We start from the raw sequence: 19,544 nt of genomic DNA, 5'->3' as shown, positions 1-19,544 counted from the left end.
AACTCTTTTTATTACAGGCCAAAAAAAAGCTTTGAGCTTGTTTTGGTTGTGCCCGTGTTTAACTTTTAATTTCTTTATCATGTCACACTCTAAAGTGGTGATTAATGGCTCATATCAAATTTCTACCTACCCTCCTAGAGGCATTTTATTCATAGATCCAGTTCCAATGTTCCAAAAAAAAAAAAATCCAAAATAGCTTTCACAAAACTGTTTATATCTTCAAAATAAATAGTGATATCAAGCCCATTTCTACTCTCTGAGATGCCTTGTTTATAAGCACTTGAAGGTGTTATCTTCAACCATTAAAATTCTATGTAAGGTTATCCCAAATGAGCTAAACACTTCTAACAAAGAAAGCCAACAGTGTCCTGACTAATTTAATTTTATTAGTTATTTACTTTTTATTCAAGTTTCGTATTAAAAAATACAAATCTTTTAGACTTGGTATGAAATAGAACCCCAGTATGACTGGTAAAAAACCTTAATCACACGGCTTGTGGTTTAAACAGGGTCTATAATCAGCAAAATGCCTTTAGTGAATAGACACAGAAGAATTTGTGACTGTGTTAAATTTACGTTCAGACGCTTCAATGCTCTCACATTATTTTTGCTGAATGGTAAAGTTTTAATAAAGGGTTCTGCTAAATTTTTGTCCAAAGCCTTGCTAGTTTTCCAAATCCAGATTTATAATACACGACTGTTGTAACATTTGAGCAGTTTATTATGGCAGTAACATTGCAAATGGAACCAAAGGAATATATTCCTTTTAGTGAGTTAGCAGTCTAATGGGAAGTGTTGTGTCACTATAGGAAGATGGGAATGCAGGGGTGGTGTGATACAGCCTGATGTGAAGCAGAGGAACCTGGCTTATGCTTGACGCATGACTTTGCGTAAACAGGCAGAAGTAGCGGTAATGTGAGTGGCATTTTTCACACACTCGCATGCTTAATTTAAGTACGTCAAGGACGGATTAAATACGACATTCATTCTGATGGTACGTCAGAGCGTCACAGCCCGGTCTGTCAGGTTTTATAATCCAACTATAAAATATTTAGCAATTTCATGCACAGTGATGAGAAAACCTCAGACACAGCACTAGTATCTTTAGTAGAAGTGCACTAGTGTAGTGTGTCAGGATAATTGATTGAAACCATTACATTTTCTCAAAATCAGAGGTCATGACAACTAGTTTGGGAAAATCGTATTGAGTCAACTTCTGAGTATTCTTCTGCATTGCCATCTAAACCTAATCATTTTTTTTTTTTTTACATTGTCTTCTCTTTTAGTTAGTAGAAGTCAGTTTGAAAAATGTGACAGATTTTCGTCTACTTTCAACTACGACAACTAACTTGCAAAAAAAAGTCCCATGATTGACTGACCTATTTTTTACAACCACTTGTCAGTTGTGTTTCTTTTCAAGGTTCTATCATCAGGTCTGTAATATTTATTCACCAGTCTCCCGAGCTTTTATCCCGTTTATCCTATTCTGTGATATTTACACTCTTTTAACACTCGCAGCTGAATTCACCTACATTTACCTAAACTCAGTAAAATGTCCTATATGGTCATTGCTAAACAGTCTAATCTGAATTTTTCACTACACGTTGTCACTGAGGCTTTGTGGCAGTCAGGGATATCAGACCTCAGGCCATTTATCTCCACACCAAAGGATTATGGTTCCAGATGGTGTCTGGAGTCTGTCATGTGACTCACCACAGCATCTGTCAGCTTGTTGTGGTCAGTTCTCCACATCCTGTGAACATCTAAGTGAATTATGCACTCAGTCTCTATTCCTTATTCACAAGAGTCAGTATTTAACAATAATTGCTAAAAAAAAAAAAATACCAAGATTGGATTTTTGGTAGCACTATTTGTTTTCTTCATAGTATGCTCAATGAGTCATGTTCAGACATTTACATTTCTTTCATTTGGCAGATGCCTTTATCTAGAGTGACTTACAATTTTATCTCATTTTTTATAACTGACCAGTGGTAGCTTGGTGGACCTGGGATTCAAACACACAACCTTCCAGTCAGTAGGCCAACACCTTAACCAATAAGCTACCACATCCCCCATGTTTAGAGGCTTAGATTTGTTTTGTTCTCTACAGGAAGTACAACTGGAGATCTATCAGATGAAAGGCAGATCTAGTACAGCAAGTGTTTTATTTAAACCTGCTTTTCATTGTTTATTGGGGCAAACACTGGACTTGCATTGTGTTACACTGCAAGTTTACACTTTCCCGTGATACCATGTATCTCATTACTGTAATAGGAAACTCCTCAGAATTGTGAATGCTTGCCAGAACCTGTATTATTGATGAGGTTCAGTGTGAGAGCAGCAGACAGCCCCAGTGTCCCTGTGGCACTTTGGGAGTGCAAGAATGTCTAAGAAAGTTAAGGTAATGTCGATCATTTTGAGTGTGCATGTGTGTGTGTTTTAGATCTTGTATATTTATTTGTGTTTTCATTTCTAGGCCTTTTTTCATGCAATCATTGGACTTTCTGTGTGGTTACATTATTGTGTTGTTTATGTGTGCAACACCCTTATGGCTTTTTTATGTTTGACTAATGTGTGGCATTTATATCAAAGATTACTTTGCGTGTTACATTTTATTTTTCTACTATAACCATTTTAAGCACTAAGCAGTGCTGGGGTTAAATCAGCTGTTTTAGAATAAATATTGCAAATCAGTGTGTTCCCAGGAATGCAGTGGCTTCTTTATGTCTTCAATGTACTCATTGAGTGTTTATAAGTAACTCATGGCTAATCTCAATTAAAACCTGGAAGTAATGTATATACATGGATAAATGGTTGTCCATCACCATGTCACATTTTTACACCAATCTTATTGTTTACTAGACATTAAAATAGCATGCAATTTACCGAAAATTCACTTTTATTCATGATCATTTTACAGAGATGGACAGATAGATAGATAGATAGATAGATAGATAGATAGATAGATAGATAGATAGATAGATAGATAGATAGATAGATAGATAGATAGATAGATAGATAGATAGATAGATAGATACTTTATTCATCCCAGTGGGAGTGCATTTTCCCTATCGGTGTGTTTTGATTAGGCACGTGTTAACACAGCTGAACAACCGAAACAACCAGTCTGAGAACATTTGAGCGAGCTAGTCATCATTCGTTTCCAGTTCAGATCTAGTACAATTTGATTGAGAAAGTGCAGGATCTACCAAGCTGCAGGAAAACCCTGTATGTTCAGGGTGACAGGTGACTTTTTCCTGCTTTTAAACTGATAAACTGACCCATGGGGTACAACCTGACGTTGGATGAAGTTATAGCAGTGCAGAAATGCCATATGTTCTAGATATTTGAAATGCCAAACAAAAATGAGTAAATGAAGGGTGGTTATGATGCACATAATGTTGAAACTCAAACCAAAATAATTTATGGGTATTGTGTAGGGCTTCCTTTAACAGCCAATACAGCAAAAATTCATCTTAGGAATGACAGATCCAAGTTCTACACAGTGGGACCAGAGGGATTTTGAGTCATTCTTCTTACAGAAGAGAGGCCAGGTCACTATGTGACGCCACGTATTGATGTAATTATCGAGTAATGTATAGGGCCATGCCTATATTCTCCATAGTTAGGTGGTTTTCAATATTTAATTATTCATTATTTGCAGACTTTTCAAAGGTTTATTGATCTTTTGGGGGCTCAAATTTTTGACCAAAAATATACTTTCTTCCCTACAAATGCTTTTTCTTTGCAAGCATGTGCAGAAGTAGCAAACAATCAGGTTAGCAAATGTTTTTACACAAATAAATGAATGCTATAGTTTCCAAAGCTTATAGCAAATAATACTCATAATATTGGTATGTTTTGCCATTTATGTATTTAAAGTGTGTAGTGCTGCCAGTTAACAGCTCCAGGATTTTGGGTTCGATTCTGAGCTCATATTTCTATTTGAGAGTTTCTTGCTTGCCCAGTGTTTATATAGGTTTCATCTGGGTTGTCCTGTTTTGTCCCCCCAGTGGTTAAGGTGTTAGACTACTGATCGGAAGGTTATGAGTTTAAATCCCAGGTTTACCAAGTTGCCACTACTGGGCCCTTGAGCAAGGCCTTTAACCTTCAACTACTCATTTGTATTAAAAAATGGTGTCAGGCAAATGCGATAAATATAAATATAGGTGTGAATGGGTGTGTAGATGAATGAGTGCATGGTGTCTGTATTGCCCAGTTTTCCCAGGATCAGATCTGGTTCAACCATTAAAAGAAAAAGTAAGGAAAAATCTGCACTCTGAGTAACCTTTTGCTTTATGCATAAATAATATCTAAATGGTTTATTCACATACACTCAGTGTGTGTGTGTGTGTGTGTGTGTGTGTGTGTGTGTGTGTGTGTGTATGAGTGCCCCAGTTGGAGCTCTGGGTTTTTGCAGTCAGCTGATCACTCAGCACCAGAAAAGCATCTAGTATCAATACTAAAGCACTAGTGCATTGTTAGATGTGTTTGCAGTGCAACAGCAGTATGAAATATATCATTCTAAATTCTATTAATTATATATTACTTCTTTCTATTACCTTAATTAGTTCCTCAGCAGTATAGTATCAATTTAACATTGCACCAGCTTGATCATTTTGGCTCTGCTTGCTATGTTGGACACGCTTACAAAGTCTCCAATACTTAAAGATGTGGTGACCAGGGTAAGCATTTTAATTTATATATCATGTAATTTGTATATAATGTATTTTTGTGCAAGCTGGCCTGGTTTTGAAATAATACTTTTTTTGTATTGCATTATATTTTAAGTTGCTAAATATATATTAAATATATTTAAAATTAATAAATATATGTATTTCGTGGTTGTGGCAAGGCGCATTGAGATATTGTCTAAACAAATTTCAATTTTTTTTAGTGCTTTGTGTCCACTTGGTGATGGACTGATTCATTACTGTTGATAAAAGTACTGTTTCACTGTTTCACGGCTACATGAGGCGTGATTCTGGTGGTGTTTTTTTTTTCTTTTTATGTGATATAACTATCAATGATATTTTAAATAAAAACAAATAGAAACATTTAAGGGGGAAAAAAGAAAATACAATCAGACTATAACTTGGGGCTTAACTAATACTGTGTTAAAAACCCTTAAAAGTCTATAGAGGGTAAGAGTCTACAAACTTCTAAGCACATCATTATTTGGTAATTCTATCCTACTCTTCCTTCTGATAGGATTTGAATCTGGGCTCTGACTGGGCCATTCCGAAGTCATCGTTTCTTGTCTTTCTGAAGACATTCCTCTGTTGTCTTTGTGTTGTTGTCATGCTGAAACTTTATAGTCAGATGTGTAAAAGGAGGCTGCAGGTATAAATCGGTATTTGGAGCTACCCACGATTCCCTCTATCTTGATTAATACTCAGCTGTAGAGAAGCAGCCCCATAGCAGGATGCTTCCATCACCATGCTTCTCCATATGTGTGAGCTCTCTTGTTTTGCACTAAACATTATACCCAAAAAGTTCTACCTTGGTTTCATCAGACCATAATACGATTTAGGCAAGCTTGGGTGTTTGGTTATTTTACTTCCATCTAGCCATTGCAGACATGTGAAGAATATGAGACATTATTGGGAAATGCAGGGAGTGATGAGTACTTGCCAGATATTCCTACAGCAGCAGTTTTAGGCAGCTTTGCTGATAAGTTTTGTCTTTTATCCTTTCCTCAATTTTGGAGGTATGTCCTGTTCTTGCTAATTTCATTGCGGTGGCCCATTTTCTTTACATTGCTGATGATGACTGCTGATAATAGTGTTCCATTTTACATCTAATGTTTTGGAAATTCTTTTATACCCCACTACTGATCGATACCTTTCAACAGTGAGATCCTGAACATGCTCGAAGCTCTTTGTTGATTATAGATTCGGCAGTTGGATGAAATGAAGAATCAAGAAAAATCTTACAGAGACAGCTAATCATTATTAATCACTGTCACTTCATTAATGACAAGTGTATAATAATTACTTTTGCACATTATTGGGAAATTACCCTATAAAAGTGTGTGCAACCAGCTCAGCATGCTGGTTTTCTTTTCTTTTTCCCTCTTACTGATACAGTATGCATTTTCCCTCTTACTTATATGATTTTGTCTTCATTCAATTTTCAAACATTCTCCTTTCGAATCTTTCAGTTTTTAAATCACAAATCATGACAAGTGCATGTGTTTGGCCTTATTTATATTCAACATATATATCTACAAAATACACGACTTACCTAAATAATATATCTTATAATAAATAATAAATTCAGTACATAATATATGCACATAAATATTTAATACTTCACTTGAGGTCAACAATTTATGTCGCATTGCTCATTCTACACTGCGCAAAATAATAGGAGGCATCATCTGATGTACAATAATGTGGTCATTTGTCTACATTTATGTTATATTTAAGCTGTGAATGTGACTAATCCCAGACTGAGGCTAAGAATAGTTTTACTATAACGTTTCTACAGTGTATCACATTAATGAATGGAAATCAGATACTGAATGACTGTGTGTGTGTGTGTTAGTGGTGTCCTACAATGAACTAGCTTCCCAAGGTCTTCCTCTCAGTGATGCTGGGATAGTCTCTGAATTCATCACAACCCTGAGCAGGACTAGTAATTGAAGTTGAATGAATAGTTTAGAAAAAAATCACACAGATCTCTCTCTCTCTCTCTCTCTCTCTCTCTCTCTCTCCATACATGCATACAGTACTTTGATTATGTACATGAATTGTAATGTGTCCTGAAGCATTATTGTGTATTAAACCATGAAAAATGTGACGAATGTGTGTTCAGTGTAAAATATGCTTTTTGTGACTTTTGACATTTGCTCTTACTCTCTCACACTCACATTTTCAAATCTTTCAGTTAAAGTGCAATAAATCTGTACAAAAGACTTACAGCAGGGTATAATACAGCACACTGAAGGGTTCGTTCTGTACCGTATGTCATCTGGGGAGCTTGTAGTTTCTTTGTAGAAGCCTGTAAGACCATGTTTCTGTTCTCTCTTTAGAACGGCATGATCTGTCTGACTATATATTTGTAAACGTTGCCCTCTCTGGTACAATGAAGCTATTGCATGCTTTTTTTTAAAAGTGGGCTGGGCTACAACCTTCTATACTGGAAATACCAAAGAAATGTCAGTACATATCGATAAATAATATAAGTAGCATAAATAAGTCAATATTTTGTTAGAAGTCTTTATATTTTCCCCCTACATTCACAGCATTTGACAGACATTGTTATCCAGAGCAACTTACAATTTATCTCATTTTATACAATTGAGGGTTAAGGGCCTTGCTCAGCGTCCCAGCAGTGGCAGCTTGGTGGACCTGGGATTCAAACTCACAACCATCCAATCAGTAATCCAACACCTTAAATACCAAACTACCACATCCCCAGATTTAGCAGTTAGCAGGCTGTCTCACTGGTCTAGCTAGCTAACACTAATCAGTGAATGTACGCCAAAGGATGTGCTGTTCATGATCCTGCAGAAGCTGTAATCAGGTCAGCTATTCATGAACAGAGTGCTGTAGGCAGTTACAATGCTAACCAGCTAAATATGCAAGCTCTTGTTGGAAATGGGAGGTTTTATTCTTGCACCTTATACTCACTCAGGGTGTCAGTCACTTATTGTGTTATCATAGGATTTTGCTCTCCTGTCTATAAAAATCATTAGCATTAGCTGATAGTGTTAGCATGCTAGCTGAGACACAAACATTCTTACATTACCCAGAATTCAGACAGAATATAATGGAAGACTGAACAGCACTGGGGGAAAAAAAAATCGTAATCTACTGAGCTGTTGACAGTTTTTTCCATGCAGTAGTGATTAACATTGCTCAAGGCCACTTAATAATAACAAAGTAACACCAGCCACACTTTAGTATTCAAATATCCACAAGAATTAATGACTGTATATTAAAAAGCTATGACTGTTTATTAAATCAGACATGATCAAGTGTCATTTTTCCAAGTATCAGAGTTCTTCATTTAGCTTCTCTTCTTATACTGATTTTTTATACATTTGGTTTGCATTTTAGCATTATCACCTGTGTTAATAAAGAGTTTGAGACTTTTTCAATAATAATAATAATAATAATAATAATAATAATAATAATAATAAGTATCATAAAAATATTTATAATGTAAACTATAAACTAAAATATTTATTTTTATTTTTACATTATATTACTACTACTACTACTACTACTACTACTAATAATAATAATAATAATAATAAAGATATTTAAAATGCAAATAAGTGAAAAAATATAAACAATTATTAAACATAACAAATTCTTAAAATAATTTTTGAATTTTCATTATTTTGATATAAATACATTTTACATTAGTACTACTACTACTTATAATAATAATAATAATAATAATAATAATAATAATAATAATAATAATAATAATTTAACTATTTATTTATTTAATTAATTACTACTAATTAGTAGTATTATAATTATTATTTATTTATTATTTTATATATGGCAATATTAATACAATTTAGATTGTATTGTTTGCGCTATTAAATCACTTTTGCTTACATTTGTTTACTTATTGCACATTTATGTTTCCGAGTTAGCTGGTAATCCTTGTGAGGGACTGGCATCCCATCCTGGGTGAATTCCGACCTCATGCTCATGTGTACACAGGATAGACTGCGGATCTGCTGCCACCGTGACCGATACTTACTGAAAGCGAGAGAGTGAGTTATGTGATTAGTGCTATTTTCTTAATTGCAGCATGTTGTAGAGAGCTGCTTTACTGAGTGGTCAGAGCAGCGCTCTGATGAACCTGTGCTCCATCAGCACATTTTTGGCATTGGTCTTTCAGTGCCTCAGGGTTAGTGTTAGATTATGGAACATTCTATAGTACAATTTAGAATGCTTTCAATAATTTGCTGATTATATACTTGTTACTTTCTGATGAGAAGATGTATGATTTCATCTGGTAAATGCAGTTGGGTTAAAAAAATAATGCGTTGAATTTCATGGTGTTCTTTCGCCTGCGTCTCTCTGATCGCCTTGTTCATCTCTTAAAAGCTTCCAGAACTTTCCTGATCACTGGTTGAACGTGACCACGTCTGCTTCCGGTATCTCGGTTTCTGGCCCTGTAAAGCTTTTATTTAAAACAGATCTTCCACACTGCGTATGAGGTGACCACGAGCACACATGTTATCCATGTGCTCTGTGCAGTGTGTGCAGCGTGTGAACTGTGACGCTGTATCCTGTTTGATGCAAGTGCAAGTTGGGGTTTTTTTGTTTTGATTTGTTTTGTTTTGTTTGTTTTTATTTTGTCATCACTATAAATATTGCTTTTGGATTAGTGACTATGATTTACATAAAGGTTGAGGTGCTTGTGTTTTAAGAACTCAGCCATGGAAGAGATTCTTGCAGCACTGCCTTTGCTTTTATCACACACTACATAAATGACCACACACACACACACACACTCACACACACGCACACACACTCACACACACGCACACACACACACGCACACACACACACACACACACACACACACACACGCACACACACACACACACAAAACTACTGCAGCTGCTTTTACTATATTCTGGAATTTTCTGAGCTTAATTAATACTTGCTAATTGTGTGTGTGTGTGTGTGTGTGTGTTTGGGGTTTGGGGATGTTTCGTCAGTGTGGCGTTTTTTTTTTTTTTCAGAGCATGGGAAACAAGCGCTGCTAAGTAACAGGGAGAGACAGTAAGAGAGAGAGAGAGAGAGAGAGAGAGAGAGTAAGGGGGGCTGAGTAAGAGAAGGGGGAGGAAGAGAAAAAGAGAGAGAGAGAGAGAGAGAGACAGTATAAGAGAGAGAGAGTAAGAAACGGAGAGAGAGAAACGGGGGGAGTCTCGATGAATAAGTTTGCGTCAAGATTTTACGTAGGTAAATTTAAAAAAAGACATTTTTTTACAAGATCACATCAGGTCACAGATCACAGCATGCCGCACTTCTTATACACAGCTGCACAATGTCGGAGAGGAAAAGAAAAAGTGGCTGAAGCACAGCCCCCTAAATGAGGCAAAGAGGCTTGATCCCCTTTTCTCTCCTCCTCCTTCTGGGCCTGTCTGAAAAGTTTCTGGGTGGAGTAGTTCACTATCTTCCTCACACTCACATATATACACACACACACACTGGCAATACACAGACATGTACCTCTCAACCAGCGAGGAGTCCGACGTGGTGAGTCCCTCTTTAACGATGTCTTTACACACACACTCTCGCATGAGTATACACAGACACACTCACTCACTGTTAAACACATGCTTATGTGCAGCATTTCAGTATAGACCCAGTTGTTTTCTTTCCATCCAAACAAAGGAGTAAATTCCCAGCTCTTTTCTGGAGCTTTCCATGCCGGAGTCTGTGGAAGCAAGTCGAGCAATCCCTGGAATTTCTCGCCGTTTTTCTGCCTTGCTAGTTGTGTATTTGTGGGTCTAACTCTGTGATTGTCATTAATGTCCAGGCATGTTAACATCTGGTCAGTTCTAACAGTGACAAACTGACAGTGTAGCTTGGAGGCTGTGGTGTGTGTAGATGCCCGGGACAGACTGAGCTCATTACCTTTTAAACTTCCCTTCTGACCTTATCACATACGTGCAAACCTTTTCCTGTTTTCTTTCTTAATGTTGTTTTCTTCAGATTGTAGTTGAGTTTGTATTACGGATTTAAAAATAAGAAGTTTGAATGATACGTCTGAATTGAAAAACTATTGTACATTACTTCACATGTTCAGCTGTGTATTAATGCATGATGCCGGAGAGGTGATTATTTATGTCTATACTTCTTAAAGCCTTATTAAAGCCACTGATGCTAAAACACTGTACTTATGCAATGCTGTGAACATGTATAGTACATGTAGAGCTGGCTAGTCTAAACAGTCAAGTGGAGATAGGATTTCTCTCTCTTTCTAGGAAAAAAAACTGCAGTTATTTGGTGTTAAATAATGGCTTGACCTGGATCTTTTTAAACTTTTGTGGAACGAAAAACAATAAAACAAAGAGTTGGCACTGATTTCTTTCTAGCCCAGTATGTTGAGCATTGCCTAACTGGGAAATACATGAGTAAATGAAACATCTCCTAGATTTGGTTTTCAATAAGACTAAACTATTTAACTCTAATTTAACCAAAAACGGAATTTGCACCTGTTTTGATGTGTCCTTATCATGTCACACTCCACAGTGGCTGTTAATGACACAATGAAAATAGACATTCAACGTTTGTAGTTTTGCAATTTGTAGTTTTTCATAAGTATTTGTGTTTTACCTAGCTTACTAGGGGCGATATATTAATAGAAATGTTCCAGAAAATCCCCAAATTGTTCTTTCTTTCCACCTAAAATGTTTATATGCTCAAAATAAATGGTGATATCAAACCCATTTCAGCTCTCTGAGATGCCTCAAGTGCTTGTTCATAAGCAGCTACTATTTGAAGGTGTTATCTTCAGCCACTAAAACTTTATCCAAAGTTAGAGGTAAAAACATCATCTTACTGTTATAAAAACAGCAATTCTTATAACAGAATTTGTTTATACTGATTGAAAGTGTCTGATAAGTCAGTTGTACCAGTCTAAAAGTCTAAAAGTATTCTCGCTTCTCGGACACATCCGTAACATATTATTCAAAGTGCTTTAAGAACACTTGAAGTATGAAAACAGGTGTAATGAACATGTATGAGGTGAATTTCTTTCTTGATGAATGAAGCTAGAAGTAAACAGACTAAGCACACATTGTACAAAGTGACAAAAAAACAACTGAAAGCTATGTGTGATTTAAAGGAAAGAGCTGGGTAATCGCGAGAGCAGCTTTTCAGTTTATTTGGATGAGACATTGCATTATTACAGACTTGATTTAAAGTAAATAAGAAGCACAAAAGATGCAGTTATCTGTCTTTCAGTGAGTGTGCGATAAAAACATTGAAAAGGCGTAAATTGGTTCCATGTGATTGAATCAAGCATGATATGAGCAGGTATTTTTAAAGCCCTGAATGAAATCAAATACTGAGCTCTCGCCTGAGCTGAGACTTCACCCCAGAGACTTGTGTTATTCTACCATGCATGTTTTATTTGCCTACATTTAACACTATAGTTATATTTCTCATCAGTGCCCACATGCTTGTAAGATTTCACAATGTAAGTGGTTTACTTTAACATTATGTGACCACTCTACACCATTTAATCTACTAATTAGTAACTCATATAAATTACCTTTACGAAGCAATAAAATCACATTTATATTTAATATAAACTATGGATATAGTTTCTTCTCCTTCTTTTCCATTTTTTCTTTCTGACTGACCACTTAGTCCTTTTTTCACCCTGTTGCTATCTAATAGTTTTGTGTTTGTGACAAGAGGCTGTGGTATAAGTCTCACCTCTAATGGTTTTGTAATAATAACGCTGAGTTGGTTAGCGCTCTCTTTCAGTTATCATGACCAGCCTCACTGCTAACCTGTGATACAAATAAGTTTGTTCATTTATTAATTGCTTATTTGTCCATCTGTGCTGTTGGAGCAGATATGCACCAGTTAATGACAGCACACACAGTGAATATGTATATGATTGTACTATTTAGTAACATAAGGCTCATCTTCAAACCTATCTATGGCTTTTAATGGATGTTTTTTGGAGGTGGTGGTGGGTTTTTTCCACTCTTCTGGCATATCAGGTGAGAGGAGAATAGACAGATTTTATATATCTAGTTATCTATCTATGAGACGGTCAGTGTGACTGTAGAAAGGAGATAAACCAAAAGCACAAGTAAATCTCAGCTAGGGAAATAGTGAAATCTAAAAACCTGAGGACAGATTTTACTGGTAACACACAATGTTAATAAGGTAGAACATGCTGTCTGGGCTCTTTCTCTCTATCTGGTCTGTGTGTGTGTGTGTGTGTGGACAGACAGAGAGAGAGATAGAGAGAAAGAGAGAGATCTGGCACACAATATTCATATCCAAAGCTGCACATTTACCGGAACAGTCCATGTTTACACATACTGGGTTAAGCATGATAAAGAGTCATTAAACTTGAACAATGGCATGATCTAAAATAGCACTGTGCACGAACAACTTTCAACATGGCCATGTTAATAATTGCTGACGCACTAGACAGAAGTAGACCAAATTATTTTGTGCGTTTGTGCAAGGGATTGCAAATTTCCAGTAAACCCTCACAAATTTTATTTTAAAAAATGTTCCTAATTTTAGGCACATTAGGAAGTGCTAAGCATTTATTATTTGGAGTCTAAAGTGTAATAAACCAAAAGCAAATTTAAAGCAATAGCATATTATGAAGCTCAGAATAAAAAGTTAGGTAGTATTTTGCTGCACTGGCCTGAAACATCCTGGAATTTTGTTTAAAACTTAAGAACATTTAGGATTCAATATATTCATGAGAAGAGTTAGCCTTGCACAGTTTATCAGTTTTTGCAGAGATAGATGACAAATGGAAAGTTTGGATAGCAAACACATGGATCATTTCCCATTCCCTGAATTTGGTTTCATTGCACCAATGCAGAGAATGATGATTTGCAGACATTTGGATGAGGGGGGGCAGCATTTTAATGTGGCATTGAGTTAACAATTAAACCTGAGTATTCATAATCTGATGTTTCACACTCCTAGACCCTGGGTTAACCTTCATTTTTGTGCACATTTGTGGTGTCAACAACCATAATTGGATAAATAGAGTGCACGACCAATTTAAATAACAGATTGTCTCATGCTTTCGAGAAAAAATGTGGTACAAAAATCCTCCAGTTTCTGATTTGGCGTCTGTTGCTAAGCATCTAACTGTAACGTTGTAACACCATATTATTTCATATTGTACACATTTGACACAGCAATGTGGGTTAACAATGTAAAAGTGGGGCTATAACCCCACTGAGTAATGAAACCCTTTGCAGAATAGATTAAACCTAAACATTACATCACTCTAGATGTTAGACCCGTGGACCCAGGCCTTCATTCTGCCTTAAATACAGCCATAAAGAGCTTTCTGTACTGAAGATCACTGCAGTCATGTCAGTGCTGTGATTTTTATAGGCAGACTCCAACTATTACTCTCTGCGTGCACCTGAATGCAGTGCTAACACTACTTCTGAATTACTAGTGTTAGTGCTTCAAAAATTACACCCATCCCTTACCTAGGGTTAAAATTGGGGTTTAGTGATATAACACAGGGTTAAGCACAGTGTGAAAAGCCCTTTAGAGAGATAGGGGGCCAGAAGTCAATTCTAGACACCTGCTGGAATATTACAGCACAACCCCAACTGAAGTGACTTGAAGCTGTAGATCTGAGAATAAATAGATCCTGATTCCAGTGCTCTAGACATGTTGGAGACTAGAGGCATCACCACTCACTAAATATACTGCCAGTCTGTTTGCCTGGAGAAACTCTGTTATTTCAGCAAACATTTCTGTACTGCCATCTTTTAGCTGTTTTCCCCAGAAGCTTTATTTCCTTAATGAATGCCACTGATTTTGTTGCTGATTTTCAGTATAAATGTGTAGGCTTGTTTGACAGATAGGTTACGACTGTTGAGCAAGTTGCAGTCCTCACTTAGGTGTGCCACTTTGACTGGGCTTGAAAAGCTTGCTTAGAGATAAGAAAAAACTCTGTGCATAACTAGAATATCTGCTGTGATACTGTCCCTTTCAAGTGCCAGCACACTTCAGAATGAAGTCATCATGCCTAGTTGAAGTTGATATAATGTTTAGGGTTAGAAGCTTTAATCTGTTCTGCAAAACCACTTACATGACCAGTCGCTCTCTTTGCACCATTTTGTGAATACAGCTTTACATCCCATTGCATATAGCTTTACTGAAAAAAGCATGTTAAACAGGCTTAGTATTTATCTATCTGAACTGAAAACTGCCTACATGTCCGCAATAGCTGTCCTCTAGCTGTGACTGGATATCAGCCGAGAGATCAAGTGGGCATCGCCAGTCTGTCATCACGCCTTCTTAGTCTCCAGCAGCCGATGCCACCATGTCTCTCATACAATGCCAGCCTCCAGTTATACTAGTTTTCTTTTCCTGCTGACTGTTCACACAGGAATCTGGGGGAATCCAATATGCCTGACACTGGGATCCACATATTAACTGAGGGGTCCTGTCATGGTTACCCTGTTCCTGATGTTCCTGATGAGAGCCATGTGTTTTTGTTTTAATTTTGGGTTCTACTCTCTGCGTGTGCACAGAGTCGCATACTGTGACAGTACAGACTGTATTCAGTTCAGTATCTGCTGCTCAGCTGTTGATACAGTATCTACTGTATCAACAGTAAACCTGTAAACATGTTAACAGATTGCTCAGGTGTTGTTTAATAAGTACAGTTTAATCACGATGAAAATACCTGTAGCTCTTCCACACCTGTCCTGTTGTCTTATGGGATAGCACAGTGTGCATTGCTTTCCTACTGCAGAATCTCAGCAAAAGCAGTAGGTCATCTAAGAATTTCTCACATACTGATTTATAAATAGTGAGAATTTGGACATACTACTCCTTTTCACATACTGTATAGTAAAATAGTAGCCATTTTCAGACGCAGCTTCTGTCTCCTCCCTCATCCTGTGATTGGTTCGTTGCACCATATAGACCTGTTCCTAATCTCCTTGCGTATTTTGTCCTGGATTTTTTTTGTTCCAAAAGTTCCAAGCTTCTTGCATATTTGACCCTGACCTGTTTCTCAGTGTATGGTTATGAACGATCCTGTCTGCTTGTGTACTGCCCCATACCATGGATAGATTTTCCTTAAAAAAGCTGATGCTTAAAGGTTTAAACTCTTCTAGTTTTGTAAGTCTTTCTTTTGAACCTGAGATCATTACTTCTAAAAAGATATAAATTCACACAGTGCATATCTTAATTGAAATTCTCAATGTCTTGTGAATTTGCTCTAGCTGAAGACTTATATATCAGTATTGTATAGTCCAGCTGTCTTACTGTAAAGAGATTTAATGCAGGTCGTAAAGCACCAGAAAGCAACATTTCATGGAGCTGTGTGCTGTGTAAATGAATAATGTTTATCTATAACACACTTTAATAGTAATAGGACAATGGTGCATGTTATAAACAGTGTTATAATTTATTACTCTTCTTGAATTTATTCTGTGTAGTTGATTTCATTCAGCCAGGAACTGAACTGTAAGAAAAGGCTTCATTTTGGCTGATTTATCAAAAGCATGTCGATCTCTGTCTCTGTTTCTCTCTCTCATATTCAATGGGTCTCTCAGCAATGTGATTTGCGCGTGAAAGAGGCACAGATTGAGCATGTTCACAATGTCCTCAGAGAGAGAGAGAGAGAGAGAGAGAGAGAGAGAGAGAGAGAGAGAGAGATACACACTGCTGAACTTTAGTTGGAGGAGAACAAAGCCAAGGAACAGCGTGTGCCTGTGTGTGTGTGTGTGTGTGTGTGAGTGTGTGTGTGTGTGTCTGTGTGTGATTTGTATATTACGCACGCTGTCATGTGACATCAGCAAGGTGGCAAAGATGGCAAGCTTTGGAGTCACAGACACAAATTTAGAGACACACACTTAGATGCGCACACAATCCCATTTACACACACACATAGACACAGTGAAGCAAACAGGCAGAGGCATTAATCACAGCAGAGAAAGAGCAGATGGAGATGCTGTGAAGAGGAGCCGAGAAGTGTGAGTGAGTGAGAGAGAGAGAGAGAGAGAGAGAGAGAGAGAGAGGAGGGGAGAGGAAGGGGGGAGAAGAAGGGAGGGGGCTGAGTAAAAGCGAAGGTGCTGAGAGAACGCAGAAGAGAGGAACAAGAGAGAGAGAGAGGAGAGGAATAACAGGATGCAGCCCTTAACAACATCATATGCAGAGAGTAGAAAGCTTGACACACACACACTCGGTGAGAGGATGGATGGATAGAGACTCCAGGGCAGGGACCAAGTGTGAGTGGGCTGACTGCAGCACCTGTGAGCCGCAGCAACAGCATCATCATCTGCAGCTCCACAATCCTGGACCTGCTTTCTCATTTCGCGGAGCATGGCAGCCTGGCCTTTTTAATTGAATGAGGATAATACAAACAGCAGCCTGTGCACCAGCTTCTGCAGCCCCTCTTCATTCAGCATGCGCTGGGAGAGCGAGAGAACACGCTCAAGTGGAATCACTGGCGGCCGTCGAACACAGCATAACACGAGCAGCGCGAATCTCTGTTCTCAAAGCAACAGCAGCCGTACAACTAACGCTCTTACTGTTAGCTCCAGCAATAGTAGGGACATCAGGTAGCATAGTAATAAGGTTGCAGGGGCAGGTGTACCTTTTAAAATAGCAACAGTGACAGATTGTAATTAAAAAAACAAACAACAATACAAAAAAAACATACAGTATAGCTCTATTGCAATGTTGCATTTTGTTTAAGTGCATTGAATTACTTTTTAGTGATAGTTGTTGAGCTCTATAATTACTATTTGTGGAAAACTCTAAAGGGAATTCAGTGTTTTTTTAGTGTTATATCGACACTAGTAGTAGCATCAATATCACTGGTATGAAGTGCTGACATGCTTTAAGATTTAGTTTGGGTGTGTAGCAATTTGTTGTCGTCACTTTAGCATAACACTAGGTAGTGAGTGACAGCTCCTGTTGTGCGATTGTAGTTAGTGTGTCAGCTGTGTTTGTGGTTATGGTGAAGAGAGCGAAGGCTCCATCCATTTTGGCTGATGAAGGCCTCCTGGATACGGCTGCTGAAACGAGCAAAGGGGGGTCGAGTCAACAACGATATTGGCGTAAGAATTTACTTTACGAAGTGTGCGAGTGAGTGCTGAAGTGTGAAAATTCAATTGCATAACATGCCTGTGTGTGTGTGTGTGATTATGGCTTGTACTATGTATGAACTTTGGATTATTTTATAAGGCATTGACAATTCATTGGCTATAACCATGTAATGTCCTTATCCCAACCTGACCTGTGGAAATCTTTTTTGAATCCACTAAATGGTCCACTTACTATAAATATTAATATTTATTACACAAATGAACAGGAATTAATACTGAAATTGTGCACTCTGGTATTCAGATCTCAGATGTAACTGTTCGCTAGTTGGACAGTTGGAGAAGTTTTCCTCAGTTTTGTCTAAAATAGAAAGCAAGATGAATTGTTAAGCCAGTTTTCTTGCATGTTGTTAGCATATTGTCTGAAAATTTGATGTAATCAGATTATGGCTGAAATGTATGTTTTAGGCTGTAAATACACTGAAAAAAAAAACACAGAATGCCATTTTAATCAAAGCTGATATTAAAGCTGGTATTTAATCAAAAATGATATTAAATAAATAAATAGGACATTATTCATTCTTTCATCAGTCACTCCAGGATTTTGAGCTTTTGTTATTTGTTGCAGCCAAAAATGCTTGATTTTGCAACAGCTTTTAAAAATTTTTTTTAAAAATTTCCAATGCAACTTCTTCATGCTTTTTAATTGTAGAAAACTGCTTGACTAGGAGAAAAGCACATGATTCTTCTTTTACACTTTTATCAGTGAAGACACATATGTACTTACTATGATACTATGATAGCTGTGCTCATGTTCAGGGCTTTGGCTGAATGCGTGTTTGATGATGCCACATTATGCAAGCTCCTCTAAATATTGCTGAGTTTGCTTGACTTTGCCTTAATTTCTGCAATTGCAAAAAAAAATTGCGAAATCCTGGAGGGAATGATTAATAGTATCATCTCTTTAAATTCCACCAAATAATTAGAGTCTTAATTAGAAAAAAATATTTTCTTGTGGGCTGAATTTTTATAAATAAAATTATTCTTATCCTTCTTATCCTTCAAACTATGGTGACATTTTCTTTTACAGGAGTACACATGGAATTAACTTTAACTTTGGCAATGTTTTTAATTCAACAACAGGAAAAAACAAGTAGAAGTTTGATAAGATATCAAAAAGGCTACATCCTGCTTTGTACTTTGCAATTTTATGACCTCGATTAAGTATTTCGAGACCATATTAAGTAGGAAATGCTGGATCAAGTGGAATTCCAAATAAGCAGAGTTGAAGTCATGCTGTTACAAAACAAATAAATAATTACAGTGATTAAAGTGATCATTACTACCCGAACTATTCATGCAGCATTCGAAAACATTCAAAATCAACTTCAATTTGTTGTTGATTTCATGTTCACGCTTATCATATTCTCATTCATATATCACCATATTAGTCTCAATTTCATACTTTTTAAAAAAGTTCACATAATCTGAATAGCTTCCCAAAAATCATCTTAAACACACCAAGTCTCTGAATCTCTAAATATGGTCTAAATTCTACTTATATGTAGGACACAAGAGGAAGAGAAGTATGAATTGGAGCAGTTTACATACTCTGTACGATTTATACTTAGTTATATATGTTATATATGTTATATATGTGACCCAGCAGCAGGTGTAAAGGAGCACCGTGCTCCTGGAAAGACTGGCAACACAGTTTTCTCACACAATTGGGTCAGTTTGAGTAATGAGCTCGAGCTCGAGTAAA

At 37.0% G+C, this 19,544-nt stretch overlaps 1 protein-coding gene across 6 annotated transcripts in view; it reads left to right on the top strand.

Moving 5' to 3' along the window:
• Window positions 1-19,544, top strand: part of cacnb2a (calcium channel, voltage-dependent, beta 2a) — a 68,747-nt gene that overhangs the window by 22,471 nt on the left and 26,732 nt on the right. For 2 of the 6 annotated variants that reach the window (XM_058394729.1, XM_058394725.1), the window contains exon 1: window positions 16,797-17,794. The exons of 3 other annotated variants lie outside the window; for them this stretch is intronic. In XM_058394729.1, coding sequence (XP_058250712.1) covers window positions 17,729-17,794 — 66 coding nt within the window. In that variant the 5' untranslated portion in view covers window positions 16,797-17,728. Of the gene's footprint in view, window positions 1-10,087; window positions 10,239-16,796; window positions 17,795-19,544 lie in introns of those variants that run through there. One more of the 6 variants, XM_058394728.1, reaches the window with a different exon arrangement.

The sequence above is a fragment of the Hemibagrus wyckioides genome, linkage group LG07 (assembly GCF_019097595.1).
Source record: "Hemibagrus wyckioides isolate EC202008001 linkage group LG07, SWU_Hwy_1.0, whole genome shotgun sequence".
In the NCBI taxonomy this organism is placed as follows: domain Eukaryota; kingdom Metazoa; phylum Chordata; class Actinopteri; order Siluriformes; family Bagridae; genus Hemibagrus; species Hemibagrus wyckioides.
The sequence above is the reverse complement of the archived record's forward strand: the minus strand, read 5'-3'. Positions and strand labels throughout refer to the sequence as shown.